Source organism: Hyperolius riggenbachi, chromosome 12, assembly GCF_040937935.1.
Source record: "Hyperolius riggenbachi isolate aHypRig1 chromosome 12, aHypRig1.pri, whole genome shotgun sequence".
Taxonomy (NCBI): Eukaryota; Metazoa; Chordata; class Amphibia; order Anura; family Hyperoliidae; genus Hyperolius; species Hyperolius riggenbachi.
In genome coordinates this window covers 176,523,199-176,542,332 of record NC_090657.1, presented here as the reverse complement: position 1 = coordinate 176,542,332, position 19,134 = coordinate 176,523,199, and the positions used below count along the sequence as shown (strand labels likewise).

At 43.0% G+C, this 19,134-nt stretch overlaps 1 protein-coding gene across 2 annotated transcripts in view; it reads right to left on the bottom strand.

The window, feature by feature from the left end:
• NKAIN4 (sodium/potassium transporting ATPase interacting 4) overlaps positions 1 to 3,424 on the bottom strand; it is a 120,872-nt gene extending 117,448 nt beyond the window's left edge. For both annotated transcript variants that reach the window (XM_068264239.1, XM_068264240.1), the window contains exon 1: positions 3,188 to 3,424. In XM_068264239.1, the coding sequence (XP_068120340.1) occupies positions 3,188 to 3,241 (54 nt within the window). In that variant the 5' untranslated portion in view covers positions 3,242 to 3,424. The remainder of the gene's footprint in view (positions 1 to 3,187) is intronic.
• Between the last annotated feature and the right edge of the window lie 15,710 nt (positions 3,425 to 19,134).

Sequence of the window (19,134 nt, the reverse complement as noted above, 5' to 3'; positions counted from 1 at the left end):
CGAGATAAAGTCAGATGGGGACAAGCAAAGGAAAATGAATAGTTTACTTAACATCTATTACCCGTACCTCCCAACTATTTGAGATGAGAAAGAGAAACACTTAAGCCACACCCCTAATCACGCCCCATCACACCCCTAGTCGCGCATACCATAAAGATTTCATAAGAAAAATATGTTGTTTTATAATTCAGGCCACACTGGTCCTTTCTATGCTGGTTCATTTTCCTTCATATTAACACTTTAAAATTAGTAATATATCAATTTAAAGGATGGGAATAAAGTTTAGAGTCAATCAAACACCTTTTTTTAGTAGAGAAATATATATATTTACATAGAAAGCGGGACAAAGTCCTGAAAGAGGGACAAATGAGGAGGAAAGAGGGACAGGGCTCCCAAAGAGGGACTGTCCCTCCGAAAGTGGGACACTTGGGAGCTATGTATTACCACTTGGGCCCCCTATGCTCCAGGGCCCTGTAGCAGTTGCTATGGCTGTTGCTATGCCCCTGTACCCCACCACAGACCATTTTTTAGGGGTTTGGGATGACACAGGAGCCCCCGGGGAATTCCAGCAAATATGGGGAGAACACACAAACTCCATGCAGATAGCGTCCCGGTTTCTGGTTGTGGGATGAAAATAAATTATCAGGCGTATAGTCAGGCCGGTTTCACACTGCAAACTGGCGGTAGCGATGTGGTGCGTCGCGCCTGCCGCAGTGCCAGAAACAGGCCTTCAGGGAACGCTGCATTAGTACATGGCGCGCCCTGTCTGGCCACCAGCCAAGCAGGAAGTGACGAGCGCTTGCGGTCACTTCCTGCTTCAGGTATGTGTAAGTGCACGGAAGCGTATTGTAAAAATATACCTCCACGCATGCGAGTCGCAACGTCAACTTTTTCAAAAACCCTGCGTCGCCATAGACTAACATGACTTCCAGGCTGCCGCAGATTCCGCGGATCAGCCATGGTAATACAGTCCTGCGTTAGCGTCAGATTAGGCACTTCCGGCTCAGCGTATCGCAATGTGGGAAGTATGGATGTCTACGTGGGGTTGCATTAGGGCTGCGGTAGCAGTGCTGCAATCTGACGCACCGCACAGATGTGGAGGGACCCTCAGTCTAATGGGGACCACACACAACAAAGGCAATTGGCATTTGTTTTTGAACATTTCACAGCTAAGGGTGGAAACACATATCCAATTTTGATTAGCCAATCATTGCCCAAATTTACCTCCTCGATGTAGTAGGAGGGCCAACAGATTTTGAATACTATGAACAGATTGGGTAGGTAAGCTCTCATACTACAAGTGGTAAAATCGGTCAGGCCTCGTTCACATTGAGTTCCGTTTGCTTGGCTGTCCACTTTTTTTTTTTTTACACGCTTTTCTAAGCGGTTTTGCTGAGCGATTGTGGTATTTCACTTAAATCAGGAAGTGAACTTTTTAAAAACACGAACGCAATCATTGCACAAATCGATTTTGTGAGCTTTTTGTGTTTCTCCTATACCTTCCACGCACCACTTTACCGAACGAACAGCGCACGACCCGCGCTGATATGAACCTTCTCATAGACATTCATTGCACAAGCGTCTGGGGGGGGCGATTTTAAAAATCGCTCAGATGTGAAAAAAGGACGAAAACGCATCTGGTGTGAATGATCCCTCAATCAATGCTCAGTCAAAATTGGATGTGTGTACCAGGCTGTAGAACTTACAACCAATGTAAGTCAATGGGTTTTGTTCAGATCTAAATGCACTTTTCGCATGTGAGAAAAAAACGTAGAGACTGCTGTATAATATCGTACATTGTGTGCGTTTTCTTGTTTAAATCAATACCCTACTGCTGAAATGCGTGCGTTTTAATGCCAACGAGCTTCTGTATCAACCCAAAAATTGCGTGCGAAAAAACCGCACCTGTTTTCCGTCAGGCATGGGCTTCCGAATTCCGCGGAAGCTAAAATTCCGAAATTCCGCCGGAATTGGGGTTTCCGCATGGTTCCGCGGAATTCGGAATTTGCAATCCGGAATTCGGAATTTGCAATCCGGAATTCGGAATTCTGGCAAAATCGGAATCGGAATGAATTGACCAATCAGGAGATGCGGAATGAGTTGACCAATCATAATCAGCGGAGAGTTACTGCGCTAAAATAACGGTTTCAACATTTTTTTTATCCAAATTTACAAAATACAAATCAACTTTATTAACAATAGATATTTCAAATGAGCGATTGAGTGTTTCCTCCTAAATTTACGGAAATCCGTTTAAAAATTACGGAAGTCCGTTTAAAAATACGGAAAGTGCACGTGGCGGAATACCGCGGAATTCCGCGGAATGTAGCGGAATTCCACCGGAATGTAGCGGAAGCGGAATTTCGGTAGTGGCGGTATGCGGAATTACCGCGGAATCGGAAATTGGCTCTTCCGACCATGCCTGTTTTCCGTGTGAACCGAGCCTAAAATCTGTTGATTGTGTCCGTTAAAACAAGGAAAGGTAGTTTTGAATTGCATCACAGGAACTCTACAGAGGGGAGGTTTTGAATCAGATTGAGTCTGGACATACACCTAGCGATGTTTCCAGTCAATCACTTTGATTAAATCTACTGATAACCTGTTAACAACCCGTGAACGGCTGATCGATATCAGGCGGTTGATCGACTGAAAGTGAGATCAGACAAGATGGGAAACCTCCGGTTAACTGGCATCGCACTGGATTGAACTAGTCGTTTGCTCAATCCTCCATCAGATTTCTCTGGCAATCTAATCAAGAAGTGAGCGATTGCTCGCCAAATTGTGTTATTGCCGGGATGCAACTATACCAGCCCCATCTGTTGTCATCTTAATAGCTAAAAACACACGTTAGATTTTAATCTTTAGATTTGGCTATTGTCGGCTGCTATCTTAAATAGAACATGTGATGACGACTGAGCTGTGAGGGCGATGACCCCCAGGTGAGGGGAGATCGCTCAGTTGTGTGAGATTAAAAACGCCCGTGTGTGTGTTGAGATCTAAATGTCAAGGCAGGTGGATCAAGGCGAACCCCTGAACTCTGAGCTAAATGAGAACTTAATAGCGGGGGGGGGGGGGGGGGGGGGGTTTACACAGCAAACAACCCACCAAAAGATCCAGGTTAGGGTGCAATTTGGAGATTCATAACTTCATGGGTACAACCCAAGAAATGGAAGTAGATGAGACTCACCAGTTGGACGGTGCAGAGGAGGATCAGGGTGCATCTTCCAGTACAGCATCCCATCTTTATCTCCCAGGGGTGCTGGGGTCCCAGGAGTGCCCCTCAGTCCGCGCCCGCGATCAGCCCGCAACCTATGTCCCTCTGACCTGGACCATGTCCACCCTGGAGAAGTCCTGGACGGTTCTGAGCAGGCTGAGAGCCCTTCTGCTGTGAAAGGCAAGAACAGATGCTGTACTCACACTGTGACAAACTGATGCTGAGCAAATTTCACCCCCTCTAACCTCGCTTTCTCACCATAGCAAGGAGGAGGGAGGGGCCAGGGGGCTCTCTTAAAGGAGCCATGACTAGCTCACAGCAAACAAAAGACACTGACAATAGTCTGGGGACAGAAGAGCCAAAGGGGGTAGCCAGCGAATGCCTTGAAATGCCTGCAACAAAGAAAGACGGTGGTTCGTCCATTCTACGGGGGTCTTTGGCGGGCACGTCCAAGTCCAGATTAATGCAGTGACAGATCTGATCATGAATATTGGCTGGGGTCGACAGTGTGAATAAAAACTAATGAAAGACATAGCACAGACCAACCAACTACTGTAATGGGAAGAGATGCACAGTTAAGTGCAAAGAAAGGTCACGTCCCCGCGACACCTTTGTCACCTGGAAACAGTCATCACCATTCTCTAATATTTTATAAGTGTACGCAAGGCAAACCTACTGTAAAAAACACGGGCTGTTTCACATTGGGTGATTTGGTAGCGTTTTGCTGATCGCTGGGGATCTGCAAAGCGCTGCTGCTAATGTATCCCTTTAGATACATTCTCACTGGAATGTTTGCAATTTAAATCAATCGCGAACGAGCTGCATGCAGCGTTTTGGGGGCGAGTGCGCTGTGATTCGCATTCTGTTGACCAAAATTTTGAACCGCAAAATCGAGATCGCGATTGATTTGCGCTTCAAATGTGAACCAGCCCATACTTAAAGGCCATCCAAGGTAAAGATAAACTGATGAGAAAAACAATTGTATCCATCCTCCTTGTCCTAAAAATGACTTTTTTTAGATATCCCACAGTTTTATTTTATATTTAAATCTAGTTTTTAAGTTTTTACTGTTTCATTGTCTCTGCCAATAACACCTTCATTGAAGTATGCCAGAGCTCAAATCTATGAATTATTGACCCTTTTTTTATCTCTTTCCTGCTCTCAGAAGCCATTTACTGACAGGAAAGTGTTTTATGGCTGTAATTACTTATCAGTGAGGGTTATGCTTCATACACACTTGAGATAAAAGTCTTTGGAAAATGCAAGATCACAGACCAATTTTACCCCCTTCCATGTAGTATGAGAGCCATACTCTACACAGTCTATTCTATGGAGCTGAACTCCCCATCAGATAAAGTCTTTTCAAGATGCTGCACACACAGATGCCCGTACACACTCAAAAGATCATTATCTGCAAAAGATCTGTTCCTGCAAAAGATCCATTCCTGCAAAATGCATTCAGTCTATGAGATCTGCAGATCCTCATACACACTTGGTTTAACAGACAATCATCTGCAGATCATCTGCAGATCAGATACACCAGGATGGATCTTCAGATCTGCAGATGATTGCCAGATATGCAGATGAAGTCTGTTAAACCAAGTGTGTATGAGGATCTGCAGATCCAAAGACTTTTCTAAAGACTTATCTCAAGTGTGTATGAAGCATAAGCTACAGTCCGATCCTGTCCCGACCTGGACAGAAACTGTCACTTGCATACCTGAGGTTTAACTCTTCCAGACAGAGAAAGGAAAAAAGGAACACAGCCTAGTTACTTGTATGCTAGGCACTGTACATACACATGTCTATCTCATCATGCCACATGTCACCTCAGTTGTCCTTGCCCGTGCCGGTCCCCGTTAGCCCGGAGATCAATAAATGGGAACACAGTTCCCATTCATTGATGTAAGTCCCTGTTAGAAAGACAGACGGCTTCTGAAAGAAGCCGCAATCGTTCTAAATAAAAAAAAAGGTTCCCATCCTCCATTCAACTCCTGTAAGCGAGAGCGCTCGCTTACAGTACTAAAAAAAAATGTTTGACTGTGGCCATCTTGTGGTTAAATAGTAAAACTACATCCACATTACAATTTATTACATTTAAAATTAACTGTTTAACCCCCCCCCCCCCCCCCCCCACACACACACACACACACACACACACACACCAAAAAATACAAAAATACCCAAATAAGTTTTTCAAGTAAAAAAAAAAATTACAAAAAAAACAACACAAATAGTTACCTAAAGGTCTGAACTTTTTAATATGCATGAGAAAAGGGTATATTACAATTATTTTTTTAAATTATAAGCTTGTAAATAGTGATGGACGCAAAACTGAAAAAATGCACCTTTATTTCCAAATAAAATATTGGCGCCATACATTGTGATAGGGACATAATTTAAAGTGTAATAACGGGACAAATGGGCAAATAAAATACGTGGATTTTAATTATGGTGGCATGTATTATTTTAAAGCTATGATGGCCGAGAAATAACAATTTTTTTTTTTACTTTTTTCTTAACCAGTTGATTACAATCTAACTTTTTAAAACATCCTGTTTAAGCCTGTTAACGGCAACCGGACAGGTTTTAATAAGTCGCACGTGTGCTTGCAAACCCCTCACAACCCCCTGCCGCCGTTGCCCATCAGGACTTAGTGTTCCGTGATTGGGGAAGAGGACCGAGCTGTCCTCTACCCAATTGCAATGCCCGGAATGAATGGACATGACGCGATCATCGTCCACGTCCATTCATAAAACAAGAAGCTGTCATCGTTAGTAAAATGTAAAAAAAAAAAGTAAACACTTACTATAAAACAGGAGTGTTCACTAGCGCCATCTAGTGACTAAAAAGTAAAATTACACATACAGACATACATACACATACACTTATAATTACATATTAATAAAATGAATAACTTATACTTCCAAAGCCCCCCACACCCCCAAAAAACCACTTGTAAAAAAAAAAAATCAGTTTAAAAAAATATGAAAAGTTGCCATAGGGACATTTTTCATCTATATTTTATGAGGGTAAATTACTATTACTTTCCTACATACGGGCTGATAATTATAGACCGGACAAAAAAAAAAAACAAACAGAAAAATAACACCTATATTTCCAAATAATATATTGTCGCCATACATTGTGATAGGGACATAATTTAAATGGTTTAATAATCGGGACAAATGGGCAAATAAAACGTGTGGGTTTTATCCACAGGAGAACGTTTTATTTTAAAACTATAATGGCTGAAAACTAAGAAATAATTATTTTTTCCAATTTTTTCTTATTTTTCCTGTTAAAATGCATTTAGAATAAAAAAAAAAATACTTACCAAAATGTACTACCCACGGAAAGCCTAATTGATGGCGAAAAAAACAAGGTATAGATCATTTTGTTGTAATAAGTAGTAATAAAGTTATTAGCGAATAAAAGGGAGGAGCAATGACAGGTAAAAATTGCTCTGGTCCGTTAGGGTAAAACCCTTGGGGTAAATTGGTTAATATTCCCGTTAAAATGCATTTAGAAAAAATAATTCTTAGCAAAATGTACCACCCAAAGAAAGCCTAATTAGTGTCGGAAAAAAAAGATATAGATCAATTCGTTGTGATAAGTAGTGATAAAGTTATTGGTAAATGAATGGGAGGTGAAAATTGCTCGGATGCATAAGGTAAAAAACGACTGAAGGCTGTAGTGGTTAAGAAGCTGTTTTTTGCAGAGGCTTCCTACATCCTCCTGGCCACATGCTCTGACCCCCGAAAGAAATCTAACAAGAGCTTGTCGAATTGGTGATTGCGACCACACCCCTTTTCATGCACTGCCCCTACGTGAGCACGCCTACACCTGCACAGTAAGCCTACAACAGATATGTGGCTGTGCTTGCACGAGTGCAGCACCGCCACAGTCGTCCTGGAAGAAGAGGAGTGCGATCACGATCTTCAAGTAATTCCCAGGCAGCGGCAGCAGGAGTGAGGAGGAGGGGCAGTGCCAGCAGTGGAGGAGGAGCTGAACAGATGGTGGCATGTGAGAGATTTGTGAAAAGTACGAGATAAGCAGCGTAGTGAGAACGGGGGCCCCGTCCAATTTCATAAGCTAGCAATAAATCTGTCGGTCGCTGTCACCATCCACTTCATCCGGCAGATCCAAAAAGTTGTGCAGGACCGAACTTGCCTTCCACTCACTGGAACGGACCGAACCAGACATGGATTAAGATGTAATGGGCCCTAGGCAAGGTATTAGATATGAGGGCCCCTTGTAATCTTTTTGGTAAGCTGAAGTGGAGAGAGGTCAGAAAAGATGGCTGGTGGGCCCCTTGAAACCCACTAGGCCCCAAGCACCTGCCTAGGTTGCCTGGGGGCAGATCCTGCTCTGGACCAAACAGATCAATTATAAACGCATCCTGTTTGCATAGGATCCACTTGCATCTGTTCAGATCCGCTAAACGGAATGTTTTTTGTTCCAGTGTGAACTGGGCCTAAGAAGTTTAGTATACCAGAGCAGAACTCGCGGACAGGCCCTGAAATGCAGAGAAAAACTGATTGTTTTTTTCCTCTGGGCTTTCATAAGCAGCCGCTCTGGAACTGGTAACAGAAGTCGCATTAACTTGGATTAAACTGACCAAAAAGTGAAGAAAAATGTGAGCCATGCAGATGAAGTATTTGTGGAATTTCCCTACCTCTCTCTACTTCTTAAAGTGCTGGAGAGATAAGGGATTCCGTCAGTTCAGCTTCACATATTTTAAGATTAATAACACAAATGTGAAACAGCTTACTTTGTGTATTTGAATTCAGATGCTGGGCTACTCTACACTGCTTCTCACAGATTCATTCCGAACTGAGGGTGGTAGAGCTTCCTGACAGCCACTCAGTTTGTGCAGCTCTAAAAAACAAGCAACAACCAGTCCTCCACAAGAAGCGGGAGCTGAATTGGGGTGTGTGTACTGAAAAATAGCATACGGTAACACATGGTAGAGATTCTAGAGAAGTCATACAACTTGGGCCAATGGTTAGTTTTGAAAATTCGCTGCCGAGTTGCCTGCCTGGACAGGTCTTTTTCAATAGAATTTCTAAGACTTTTGAGCAACACCAGTAGATGCTTATAGCAATATACCCTCTTTCCCCAAAATTAAGACATCCCCTGAAAGTAAGCCCTAGTAGGAATTTTGAGCATACTCGAAATATAAGCCCTACCCTGAAACTAAGCCCTAGCGGCAGTATATATATATATATATATATATATATATATATATATATATATATATATATATATATATATATATATATATATATACAGGGAATGCAGAATTATTAGGCAAATGAGTATTTTGACCACATCCTCCTCTTTATGCATGTTGTCTTACTCCAAGCTGTATAGGCTCGAAAGCCTACTACCAATTAAGCATATTAGGTGATGTGCATCTCTGTAATGAGAAGGGGTGTGGTCTAATGACATCAACACCCTAAATAAGGTGTGCATAATTATTAGGCAACTTCCTTTCCTTTGGCAAAATGGGTCAAAAGAAGGACTTGACAGGCTCAGAAAAGTCAAAAATAGTGAGATATCTTGCAGAGGGATGCAGTACTCTTAAAATTGCAAAGCTTCTGAAGCAATCAAGCGTTTCATTCAAAATAGTCAACAGGGTCGCAAGAAGCGTGTGGAAAAACCAAGGCGCAAAATAACTGCCCATGAACTGAGAAAAGCCAAGCGTGCAGCTGCCAAGATGCCACTTGCCACCAGTTTGGCCATATTTCAGAGCTGCAACATCACTGGAGTGCCCAAAAGCACAAGGTGTGCAATACTCAGAGACATGGCCAAGGTAAGAAAGGCTGAAAGACGACCACCACTGAACAAGACACACAAGCTGAAACGTCAAGACTGGGCCAAGAAATATCTCAAGACTGATTCTTCTAAGGTTTTATGGACTGATGAAATGAGAGTGAGTCTTGATGGGCCAGATGGATGGGCCGTGGCTGGATTGGTAAAGGTCAGAGAGCTCCAGTCCGACTCAGACGTCAGCAAGGTGGAGGTGGAGTACTGGTTTGGGCTGGTATCATCAAAGATGAGCTTGTGGGGCCTTTTCGGGTTGAGGATGGAGTCAAGCTCAACTCCCAGTCCTACTGCCAGTTTCTGGATGACACCTTCTTCAAGCAGTGGTACAGGAAGAAATCTGCATCCTTCAAGAAAAACATGATTTTCATGCAGGACAATGCTCCATCACACGCGTCCAAGTACTCCACAGCGTGGCTGGCAAGAAAGGGTATAAAAGAAGAAAAACTAATGACATGGCCTCCTTGTTCACCAGATCTGAACCCCATTGAGAACCTGTGGTCCATCATAAAATGTAAGATTTACAAGGAGGGAAAACAGTACACCTCTCTGAACAGTGTCTGGGAGGCTGTGGTTGCTGCTGCACGCAATGTTGATGGTGAACAGATCAAAACACTGACAGAATCCATGGATGGCAGGCTTTTGAGTGTCCTTGCAAAGAAAGATGGCTATATTGGTCACTGATTTATTTTTGTTTTGTTTTTGAATGTCAGAAATGTATATTCGTGAATGTTGAGATGTTATATTGGTTTCACTGGTAAAAATAAATAATTGAAATGGGTATATATTTGTTTTTTGTTAAGTTGCCTAATAATTATGCACAGTAATAGTCACCTGCACACACAGATATCCCCCTAAACTAGCTAAAACTAAAAACAAACTAAAACTACTTTCAAAAATATTCAGCTTTGATATTAATGAGTTTTTTTGGGTTCATTGAGAACATGGTTGTTGCTCAATAATAAAATTATTCCTCAAAAATACAACTTGCCTAATAATTCTGCACTCCCTGTATATGTGTGTGTATATATATATATATATATATATATATATATATATATATATATATATATATATATATATATATATATATATATATATATATATATATATATATATATATATATATATATATATATATATATGTATATATATATATATATATGTATATATATATATATATATAATTTTTTTATTTATTTATTCTAAACAAGAGTGGAATTTCTCATTTTGGTGGACAGATCCATCGCCTTTGTCTAAGTATGGTAATATTTTTTGGTGAACACTGAACAGTAAATAATGAGGGTGGTTAAAAAAATAATAATAAAAAATACATAAATACAATACATAAACGTATTCGGGGTTTTCGTAAAAGTTGTGAAAAAGTAGGAGAATGACCCGTTCGCATCTTTATAATCAACACCCTAATAATGTTTGCTCATTTCTGCTCCATGTGAGCACGTGGTAATAAATGACTCCCCCTGGTGGTAATGGGTGAAATTACACTGCTGTTAAAGAGAGGGCTTATGTATTATTATGATTATTATTAACATTTTCCGCTGACATCTTCCACAGCACTGTACAGAGTATATAGGACAACCAGAAACTAGGCAGCACCCAACCATCCAAGTGCGACGTGCTCAGGTCGGCGTTCCTCTGTCCCCAGGAACAGCAGCAGAAATGCGAAGAGAAGGAAAGAAACGCAGCACCGTGACGGTGTTGGGTTCCTTCTCTTCGCATTTGTACAGAGTATATTGTCTTGTCACTTAACTGTCCTCAGAGGAGCTCACAATCTAGACCCTGCCATAGTCCTATATCTATGTATGTATTGTGTTGTGTATATATCGTAGTCTAGGGCCAATTAAGGGGGAAGCCAATTAACTTATCTGTATGTTTTTTGGAAGGTGGGAGGAAACCGAGTGCCCAGAGGAAACCCGGACCCTAGGAAAGAAAATGGAGAAATAGAGAGGAGAAAGAGAAATGAAAAAAGAAAGGAGAAAGAGAAAGGAGAAATAGAGAAAGGAAAATGGAGAGAGTGAAAGGAGAAAGAAGGAGAAAGAGAAAGAAACACGGAGAAAGTGAAAGGAGAAAGAGAAAGAAGAAGGAGAAAGAGAAAGGAGAAAGAAACATGGAGAAAGTGAAAGGAGAAAGAGAAAGAAGAAGGAGAAAGAGAAAGGAGAAAGAAACATGGAGAAAGTGAAAGGAGAAAGAGAAAGAAGAAGGAGAAAGAGAAAGGAGAAAGAAACATGGAGAAAGTGAAAGGAGAAAGAAGAAGGAGAAAGAGAAAGGAGGAAGACACATGGAGAAAGTGAAAGGAGAAAGAAGAAGGAGAAAGAGAAAGGAGAAAGAAACATGGAGAAAGTGAAAGGAGAAAGAGAAAGAAGGAGAAGGAGAAAGGAGAAAGAAACATGGAGAAAGTGAAAGGAGAAAGAAGAAGGAGAAAGAGAAAGGAGGAAGAAACATGGAGAAAGTGAAAGGAGAAAGAAGAAGGAGAAAGAGAAAGTAGAAAGAAGCATGGAGAAAGTGAAAGGAGAAAGAGAAAGAAGAAGGAGAAAGAGAAAGGAGGAAGAAACATGGAGAAAGTGAAAGGAGAAAGAAGAAGGAGAAAGAGAAAGTAGAAAGAAGCATGGAGAAAGTGAAAGGAGAAAGAGAAAGAAGAAGGAGAAAGAGAAAGGAGGAAGAAACATGGAGAAAGTGAAAGGAGAAAGAGAAAGAAGAAGGAGAAAGAGAAAGGAGGAAGAAACATGGAGAAAGTGAAAGGAGAAAGAAGAAGGAGAAAGAGAAAGGAGAAAGAAACATGGAGAAAGTGAAAGGAGAAAGAAGAAGGAGAAAGAGAAAGGAGGAAGAAACATGGAGAAAGTGAAAGGAGAAAGAGAAAGAAGAAGGAGAAAGAGAAAGGAGAAAGAAACATGGAGAAAGTGAAAGGAGAAAGAAGAAGGAGAAAGAGAAAGGAGAAAGTAAAAGGAGAAAGAAATTACATAAATAACATACAGGACATAAGTGTAATGATCCGCTCAGCTGTCTGCACAGACAGACAGCTCTTTGACCATTCCTTAAGTCTGAGGGCTGCAGGTCTCTGGAAAAGAGACCTGTCTTTGCTTTGCAAGTTTGAGGCAGGGAACACACTTGATTTTCAGTTTTCCGCGCGCATTTTTCTGCATACTTTTTCTGCACACCAAGTGTGTTTCCATGCAGGAAAACGCGCACGTTTTTTCACAGCAGCTGATGTAATTGATAGAGAAAACTGCCAAAATGTGCAAAATCAGGATGCAGAATGTCAGTTTTTTTTCTGCGTACGAAGAACGCAGTAAGTGTGCACTAGCACTTTGATTAACATGAGGGGGTTTTAGAGGGGGGTTTTAGGGTTTATACTCTGGAGTTTTGTATAATTTTGTATATATATTTTTTCATTAATAAAGTATTGTTTGTCTTTTTCATGCACCCAAGTGCCAATCCTCATTCATTTCATTAGCTATTCATTCATGTTGGCATGTGCATGAGAAAGACTTTTTTTCTGATCGATAATAATTGTATGCTTAGGCATGGTTTAGGTATTACCCTATTTTGACGCCACCCTTGTTTTTGAGAGATTTTTATATTAAATTTTGATTAACATGAGTTCTCAGTTTTTCTGTGCAGAAAACGCATACGAAAACTGTCAAGTGTGTTCCCTGCCTCAGACCTGCTCTGCTGCTGAGGAATTTGCATACATTCGTTATGCAAATTGTCTACCTGCCTCCTTTGAAGGCTGGCAGTATAAATACCATGTTCTCCCGGAATCCTTGGCTGGTCATCCTTCATGGTTTGTTACTGATGAACTCTCCTAGAGTATCAGCCCTGTTTGTTTGTTAAAGTTTATCTTAGAGTAATTCCTGAAGACTGCACTAGGCAGCTCTTCTAGTGCAGTCAGGTTGCATTATCTGTTTTGCCTGTGTTGTCTCTTTGCTGCGATTGTCCTGTCGCCAGCGGCGTCCGACAGGAAATCGTTCTGTCTGTCTGGGAGTGTAGGCCAGAACTGCGGTTGCGACTGGCTGCTCCATCTGTCTAGATCGCACTCGCCCTAGTGGTAGTGGCAGTGCCTCCTTCTGTATTCTGCCTCAGGGGTGCTAACCAGAGCAGCGGTTGCTACTGGTAGCCCCATCTGTTTGTCTGTCTGGATCGCACTCGCCCTAGTGGTAGTGGCAGTGCCTCCTTCTGTATTCTGCCTCAGGGGTGCTAACCAGAGCAGCGGTTGCTACTGGTAGCCCCATCTGTTTGTCTGTTTGGATCGCACTCGCTCTAGCGGTAGCAGCGGTGGATCCTCCTTGCCTGAGTTCCTGGAGTGTAGACCATAGCCGCGGTGGCTACTGGCTGCACTCATCTGTCTGTCTTGTCCTGTGTTTACGCCTGCTGTTGCCTGGTGTGAGGCAACCGATTAGCAAGCGTCTATGCAATCTGTTTGTCTATGTTGATCGCTTGCTTTCGCAAGCGTTCATTCTGTCTGTCTCAGTCTATTTGTGTTCATTTGTATTATTTGTGGTTAGTTAGGGTGGCACGCTTATCACTAGGTGCTTAACGCGCGGTGATCGTGGTGAAACGCGTTCCCTGTTGTGAATGAGTGCGGTGTTCGCGTTTAGCTAGCGTTTGTTATTTTCTTTATCTTCTCATTGTTGTTTGCTGTGCCTTTGCTACTCTCGTGCTCTGTTCTGTTCGGCCTTGTGTCACTTCTAGCAATCGCCTCTCTCCTGCGATTGCATTCCCGCTTTTGTTTCTGCAGATGTGTGTTCGCCGTCGCTGGGTGGCGGCTAGATTGGGGAACACACATTTAGTCTGTCTCTGTGCTCTTTCTCTTTTAGGGCTATCCAGCCCTACATTGCTTCAACTCGTGCAATTTCCATCTGGCATCTGTGGCAGTGCAGAGGCTGTGTTCGTCTGCACTCCACAGCTCCATCTGCCGGTGGGAATCTCCCTCTACAGGTGCATAGCACCATAGCTGGGTTATACTTTAATACACGTTTGTGGAGGATTTCCGTAGTGTCGGCGCGCATTCTGTGTGCTGACCACGAAAATAAAATCCCGCAAACGTTACAATAAGTATGTCTAAAGGTCTGCCACAAGTGGGCAATGCATGATGGGATGTGCCGCCAGCGTTACCGCCACATACTTAAAGCACAGCTGAAGTGAGAGGGATATGGAGGCAGCCATATTTATTTCCTCTTAAAGAGAACCTGAACTGAAAATAAAAAGTCAAAATAACCATACACAGGTCATACTTACCTCCTGAGTAGTCTACTACTCTATCTCTTTCTCCTCTCCTGCGTCCCATTTGTCCACTGTGATCAATTGAATTCTCTGTCCTCCATTTTAAAAATGGCCATTACCCCATAACAGCTTCCTGGTCAGCACACTGTTAAACTGTAATATCACCCACTTGAGCCATGGGGAAACATGGACATTACCTTGCACATTCAGTTGTAACTGACTGGTGCTGATATATAACTGACAGCAGCTGGTATATTTCAGTTCTGCCAAAATATTGTCAGAACTGGAAGGGATCACTGTAAGAAGGAAATGGTGAGCTTCTGAGAGGAACTGACGGTGAGGTTAGTATGTAATATTCATTTTCAGCTACGTCATGTGTTTATTTTAAATAATTTTACTCGCTTCAGGTTCCCTTTAAGCAATATCAGTTGCCTGGCAGTCCTGCCTATCCTCTGCCTCTAAAGGTGCGTACACACATGCGACTTTAGTCGTTTGTAACGATCGTTCCCCGATCTTTACCAACGACGATCGTTACAAAAAACGAACCACCGACTATTAAGGCAAACGACGAACGAGCCAAATCGCTACAAAAGAAAGTTCTGTCTCGGCGGATTTTAACCAACGACGATCGTTTGCAAAAGTAGTACATCGTTGGAAACGGTCGTTCGTACTGGGCTTGACATGCGCATTTCACTATTTCTCTGTGAAACTTCTCATTTTTATGCGCAGGCACAATAGTTGCTTTACGTGATGTAACGTTCGTTCTAACGATCAGATCGTTACACACCTTTTAAAACTATCTTTACTTAGGTCGTTCTTTCATCAATTAAAAGTTTGTTCGTTGTTCTCAACGAACGATCGTTGTCGCATGTGTGTACGTAGCATAAGACGTTTAACCATAACCCCTGAACAAGCATGCAGTAGAACAGGTGTTTCTGACAATATTGATTAGCTGCATGCTTGTTTCTGGTATGTGATTCAGACACTACTGCAGCTAAATAGATCAGCAGCACTGCCGGGCAACTGGTATCAGTGTTCCCCAACCCTGTCCTCAAGTCCCCCCCACAGTGCATGTTTTGTGGAAATCCACAGAGGTAGTTAATCAGCTCTGCTGAGACACGAATTACCTCACCTGTGCATGTTTGTGGTTTCCTGCAAAACATGTACTGTTGGTGGGCCTTGAGGACAGGGTTGGGGATCTCTGACTGGTATTGTTTAACCTCCTTAGCGGTATGGACGAGCTCAGCTCGTCCATTACTGCTGGAGGGCGCCGCTCAGGCCCTGCTGGGCAGATTTGCATTATTTTTTTTTTCAAACACACAGCAAGCACTTTGCTTGCTGCGTGTCTACTCTGATCGCCGCCGCCCGCCGCCGATGTGCCGCTACGCGCCACGATAGAGGTCCCCCCCCCGCCAGACCCCGTGCGCAGCATGGCGAATCAGTGCCAGGCAGCGCTGCGGGGTGGATCGGAATTCCGGATGACGTCGGGGAAGCCCTCAAGGAATTCACGTTCAGAATGGGATTTCCTTATGGGCGAGTGCGCCGGCGGCGATCGGAGCGGTGGGAGGGATAGCGCAGGGAGGGGGGCATCATGTAGCTAGCGCTAGGCCAGCTACATGATGGGGATTTAAGAAAAAAATACTGCTGCGCATCCACCCTGGCGATGTTGATAGAACGCCAGGGTGGTTAAAGTGGACCTGAACTCAGACCTCCCCTCTGCTCTAAAAGACTAAAAGATACACAACAGCATAATAACCTTGCAAAAAAAAACATGTATTTGTTACAGTTGATACAAATCCTAAAATAAATCTGCACAGTTTCTACTTCCGGATTCATGGAAGCAGACATATTGTTTATAGCCTGTGCTTTCACATGGGCTTATCTGTTTATCTGCCATAGGCAGTCATGTGAGACAAGGGAGGGATCAAATTACAACTTGAGATTCGACACAAATGAGAGGGAATTAGACAGCCTAAACTCTCTGAATACACACAGGGTGCATTTCTCTGTTTTCCCTCTGTCCTGTGCAAGAGTTCAGATCTACTTTAAAAAGGCAATAAATATGTCCTTTAACACTTGATCTATGGTGAACTGGAATTTTGCGGAGAATGAGATCTCCCCCCTGAATATCCCTGACTCTGAGGAACACAAGACCCTCTCTGTGCTGCATCGGTTCCAGAAATAATGTTATTTTCAGCCTTTTTTTTATCACAGGAAGCCCATGTCTCCTCCACAGTGTTAGTAAATGTGGTTTTATGCTGGGAACTTGTGCGTCATAAAATAACCCTCTAGGCGGGAGGGGAAAACCTGAGGGGATGGGATGGGAGAGGATGGTTACTGGCAGACGGGATGGTCCACATTTTTAGGAGATGAGGAGAGCGTCAGTGGCTGTTATCAGTGCCTGTTCAATCTAAAGGCCCTTAAAATCAGTTAATGATTTTTCTGGTGATTTTTCCAACGAGCGTCGATTTTTTATTTGAACAATGAGCAATTATTTCTGCGATCTTCGCAGACGCGCAATTACAACCGTCACAGAAATTCGAATGCTTAAGATCTCCAACGACTCTTGTAAAGTACCACAATCACTTGACTTCCCGTCGTGCCCCTCATGTGTACCCACCAGCAGGAAGGTGGATCTGGGAATGCCCGTCACCGGGTGTCATAGACGTGCGGTCTATGACACCCGGTGACGGGCATTTCCAGATCCACCTTTCTGACTCTGAGCGATTTTATCCTATCTAGGACCGGCCCGTGCGGGGCCGGTCCTAGATAGGGTCAATCGCTCAGAGTCAGAAACTCGGTCTCGCTATCGCTTTGCGCATAGATGCCCATATGTGGATTTGCAATCTATGAACCGACTAGCCGAGAGGAGCGTCCTGACTCCAAAGGATTCACCACACACGTACAATTCAAATGCTTGCCACCACATGAGTCAGCACATGACTGTAAATATATTGGCACACTGCGAACACTGTAAGTTAACCCTTAGCTGTATGCAGGGATCGGCACCAGATCTGTATGTCCGATTCAAGCATGCGGGTTGTAAATATAAGATACTCTAGCACAAGGTAACGTTTTCAGAGGAGTAAGTACGATTGTGTATGTTCAGGAACAGGTCATAACCGTAAAACGATTTTTAAAAGTTTTAATAACAAATGCATTACACACATTTACATACACTAATTAACATATACACACAAAGCTTAAAATAAAAGGGAATAATTGTGAAAGGTATACTTAGCCGAAATGCAGTCTGTGTGGGAATATTTCCTTCTGGGAAAAAGAAATGCGAAGTCCTTGGTTTCAGAATCATAGGCCTTTAGGTATATTTTGCAATCCAAGCAGATGTTACAGTTCCAAGATGGCTGCTAACCACATGGTCCTCTGGTTAGCAGCAGCAGGCTCTCGTGAAGATGGGATTTGGAGGACTAAAGTCCGCCTGCTGGCAATGTGCTTTTGATGAAGCTGGTTTGGAGGTGTGGCAACGCCTGCCCCCTCTGAATTACCTATCAATGACAGTCTATCTCCTCCTAGGAGGATTTTGAGCTTAAATTGTAAAACACTGTAACTCATAAACTATACATGTCATATGTAGGTGGATAGCAGATTCACACTTGCCTGAAAATACCGATTAATATGACATCTTGCATGAGTGCGTTAGGCTGTCCTGTCCCCGAGAAGGGTCGTACACCAATAACCGGACGGGCTATGGTTATGAATTTTATATCAGCACATTGGGCAGATTTTAACGAATAAGACTATATTAATTTCATAGCTGTGCTATACACGGTTTTCATTTACCAGACCGAAATCATAAACCATATGCATTTAAATCTGTTCCCCAGCGGTGCCTTTGTGTCTGAGCCCTTCAGTGGACCCCTGTGGAGCTAGCTTCCTTTGGCTTCCCCTGGATGAAAGGACCTTTTGGTGCTCAATTAGCAGCTGAGTGTGACCAGCTAGAACAACCTTTAACATATTACACCAGGCTAGGGTTTCACACCCCTTGGCTAATTGACAAGTCACTGGCCAGGAAAGGGACTCTAATTCAGTGTGGGTGATGGGTTTGCTTTCACCCAGAAGAGAGGAAAAGACATCTGTTGTACGTTTAAACAGAAAGTGACATTCTGCTCTGCTGTGCGGAATGATACAGAATCGCTAATCGTCTCGACGTCCGTATCATTCATGACACCACCCCCCCAAATCTCTTTTTTCTATCCTATCTTTTATTTTGCAACAATGGGTGATTCAGCGGGGTACAAGTGAATGCACATCACTGGGATCCATCCTCCTGGGTCGTCAGGTGAGTATTCAGCTTAAGTGTGGCCATACATCACTCAGGTTGTGCGCCGATCAATCCTTCAAACCGATAATTTTACCAGATTGAAGGAGAACCAGTATCACAACATGGCAACCTGTCCGATTTTTTTTTTTTATTGATTTCAGGCCAAAATTGGTGGAAAGGATGGATCAGGAATGATGAAAAATCTCAGTCGCAAGAGCTCAATCAGGTGCACGGCAGTAATGGTGCTCAATATTGCAACAACTGACAGCTGCATACCTATTAATACGCCGCCGGGAGTCTCGATATACGGCTTACCCTGCTGCTGCACAAGTCCTGGTGGCGTTAATTACTATTCCCCCTCCAGGTCCACGTGGATGATAGGGAATAATATAATTCGGCTTCTAGCTATCACTGGCGGCCGAATTACAGTGTTTTAAAAGTAACTTTAGCTCCTTCTTCCGATGGCGCCGGATTTACTCACTGTGCGCAGCTATAGCCGTAATTTATATTACAGTCTATGGTGGCGCCGTCTGTGCCCAAATCTCTTGATCTGTTTTAACAGCACTCG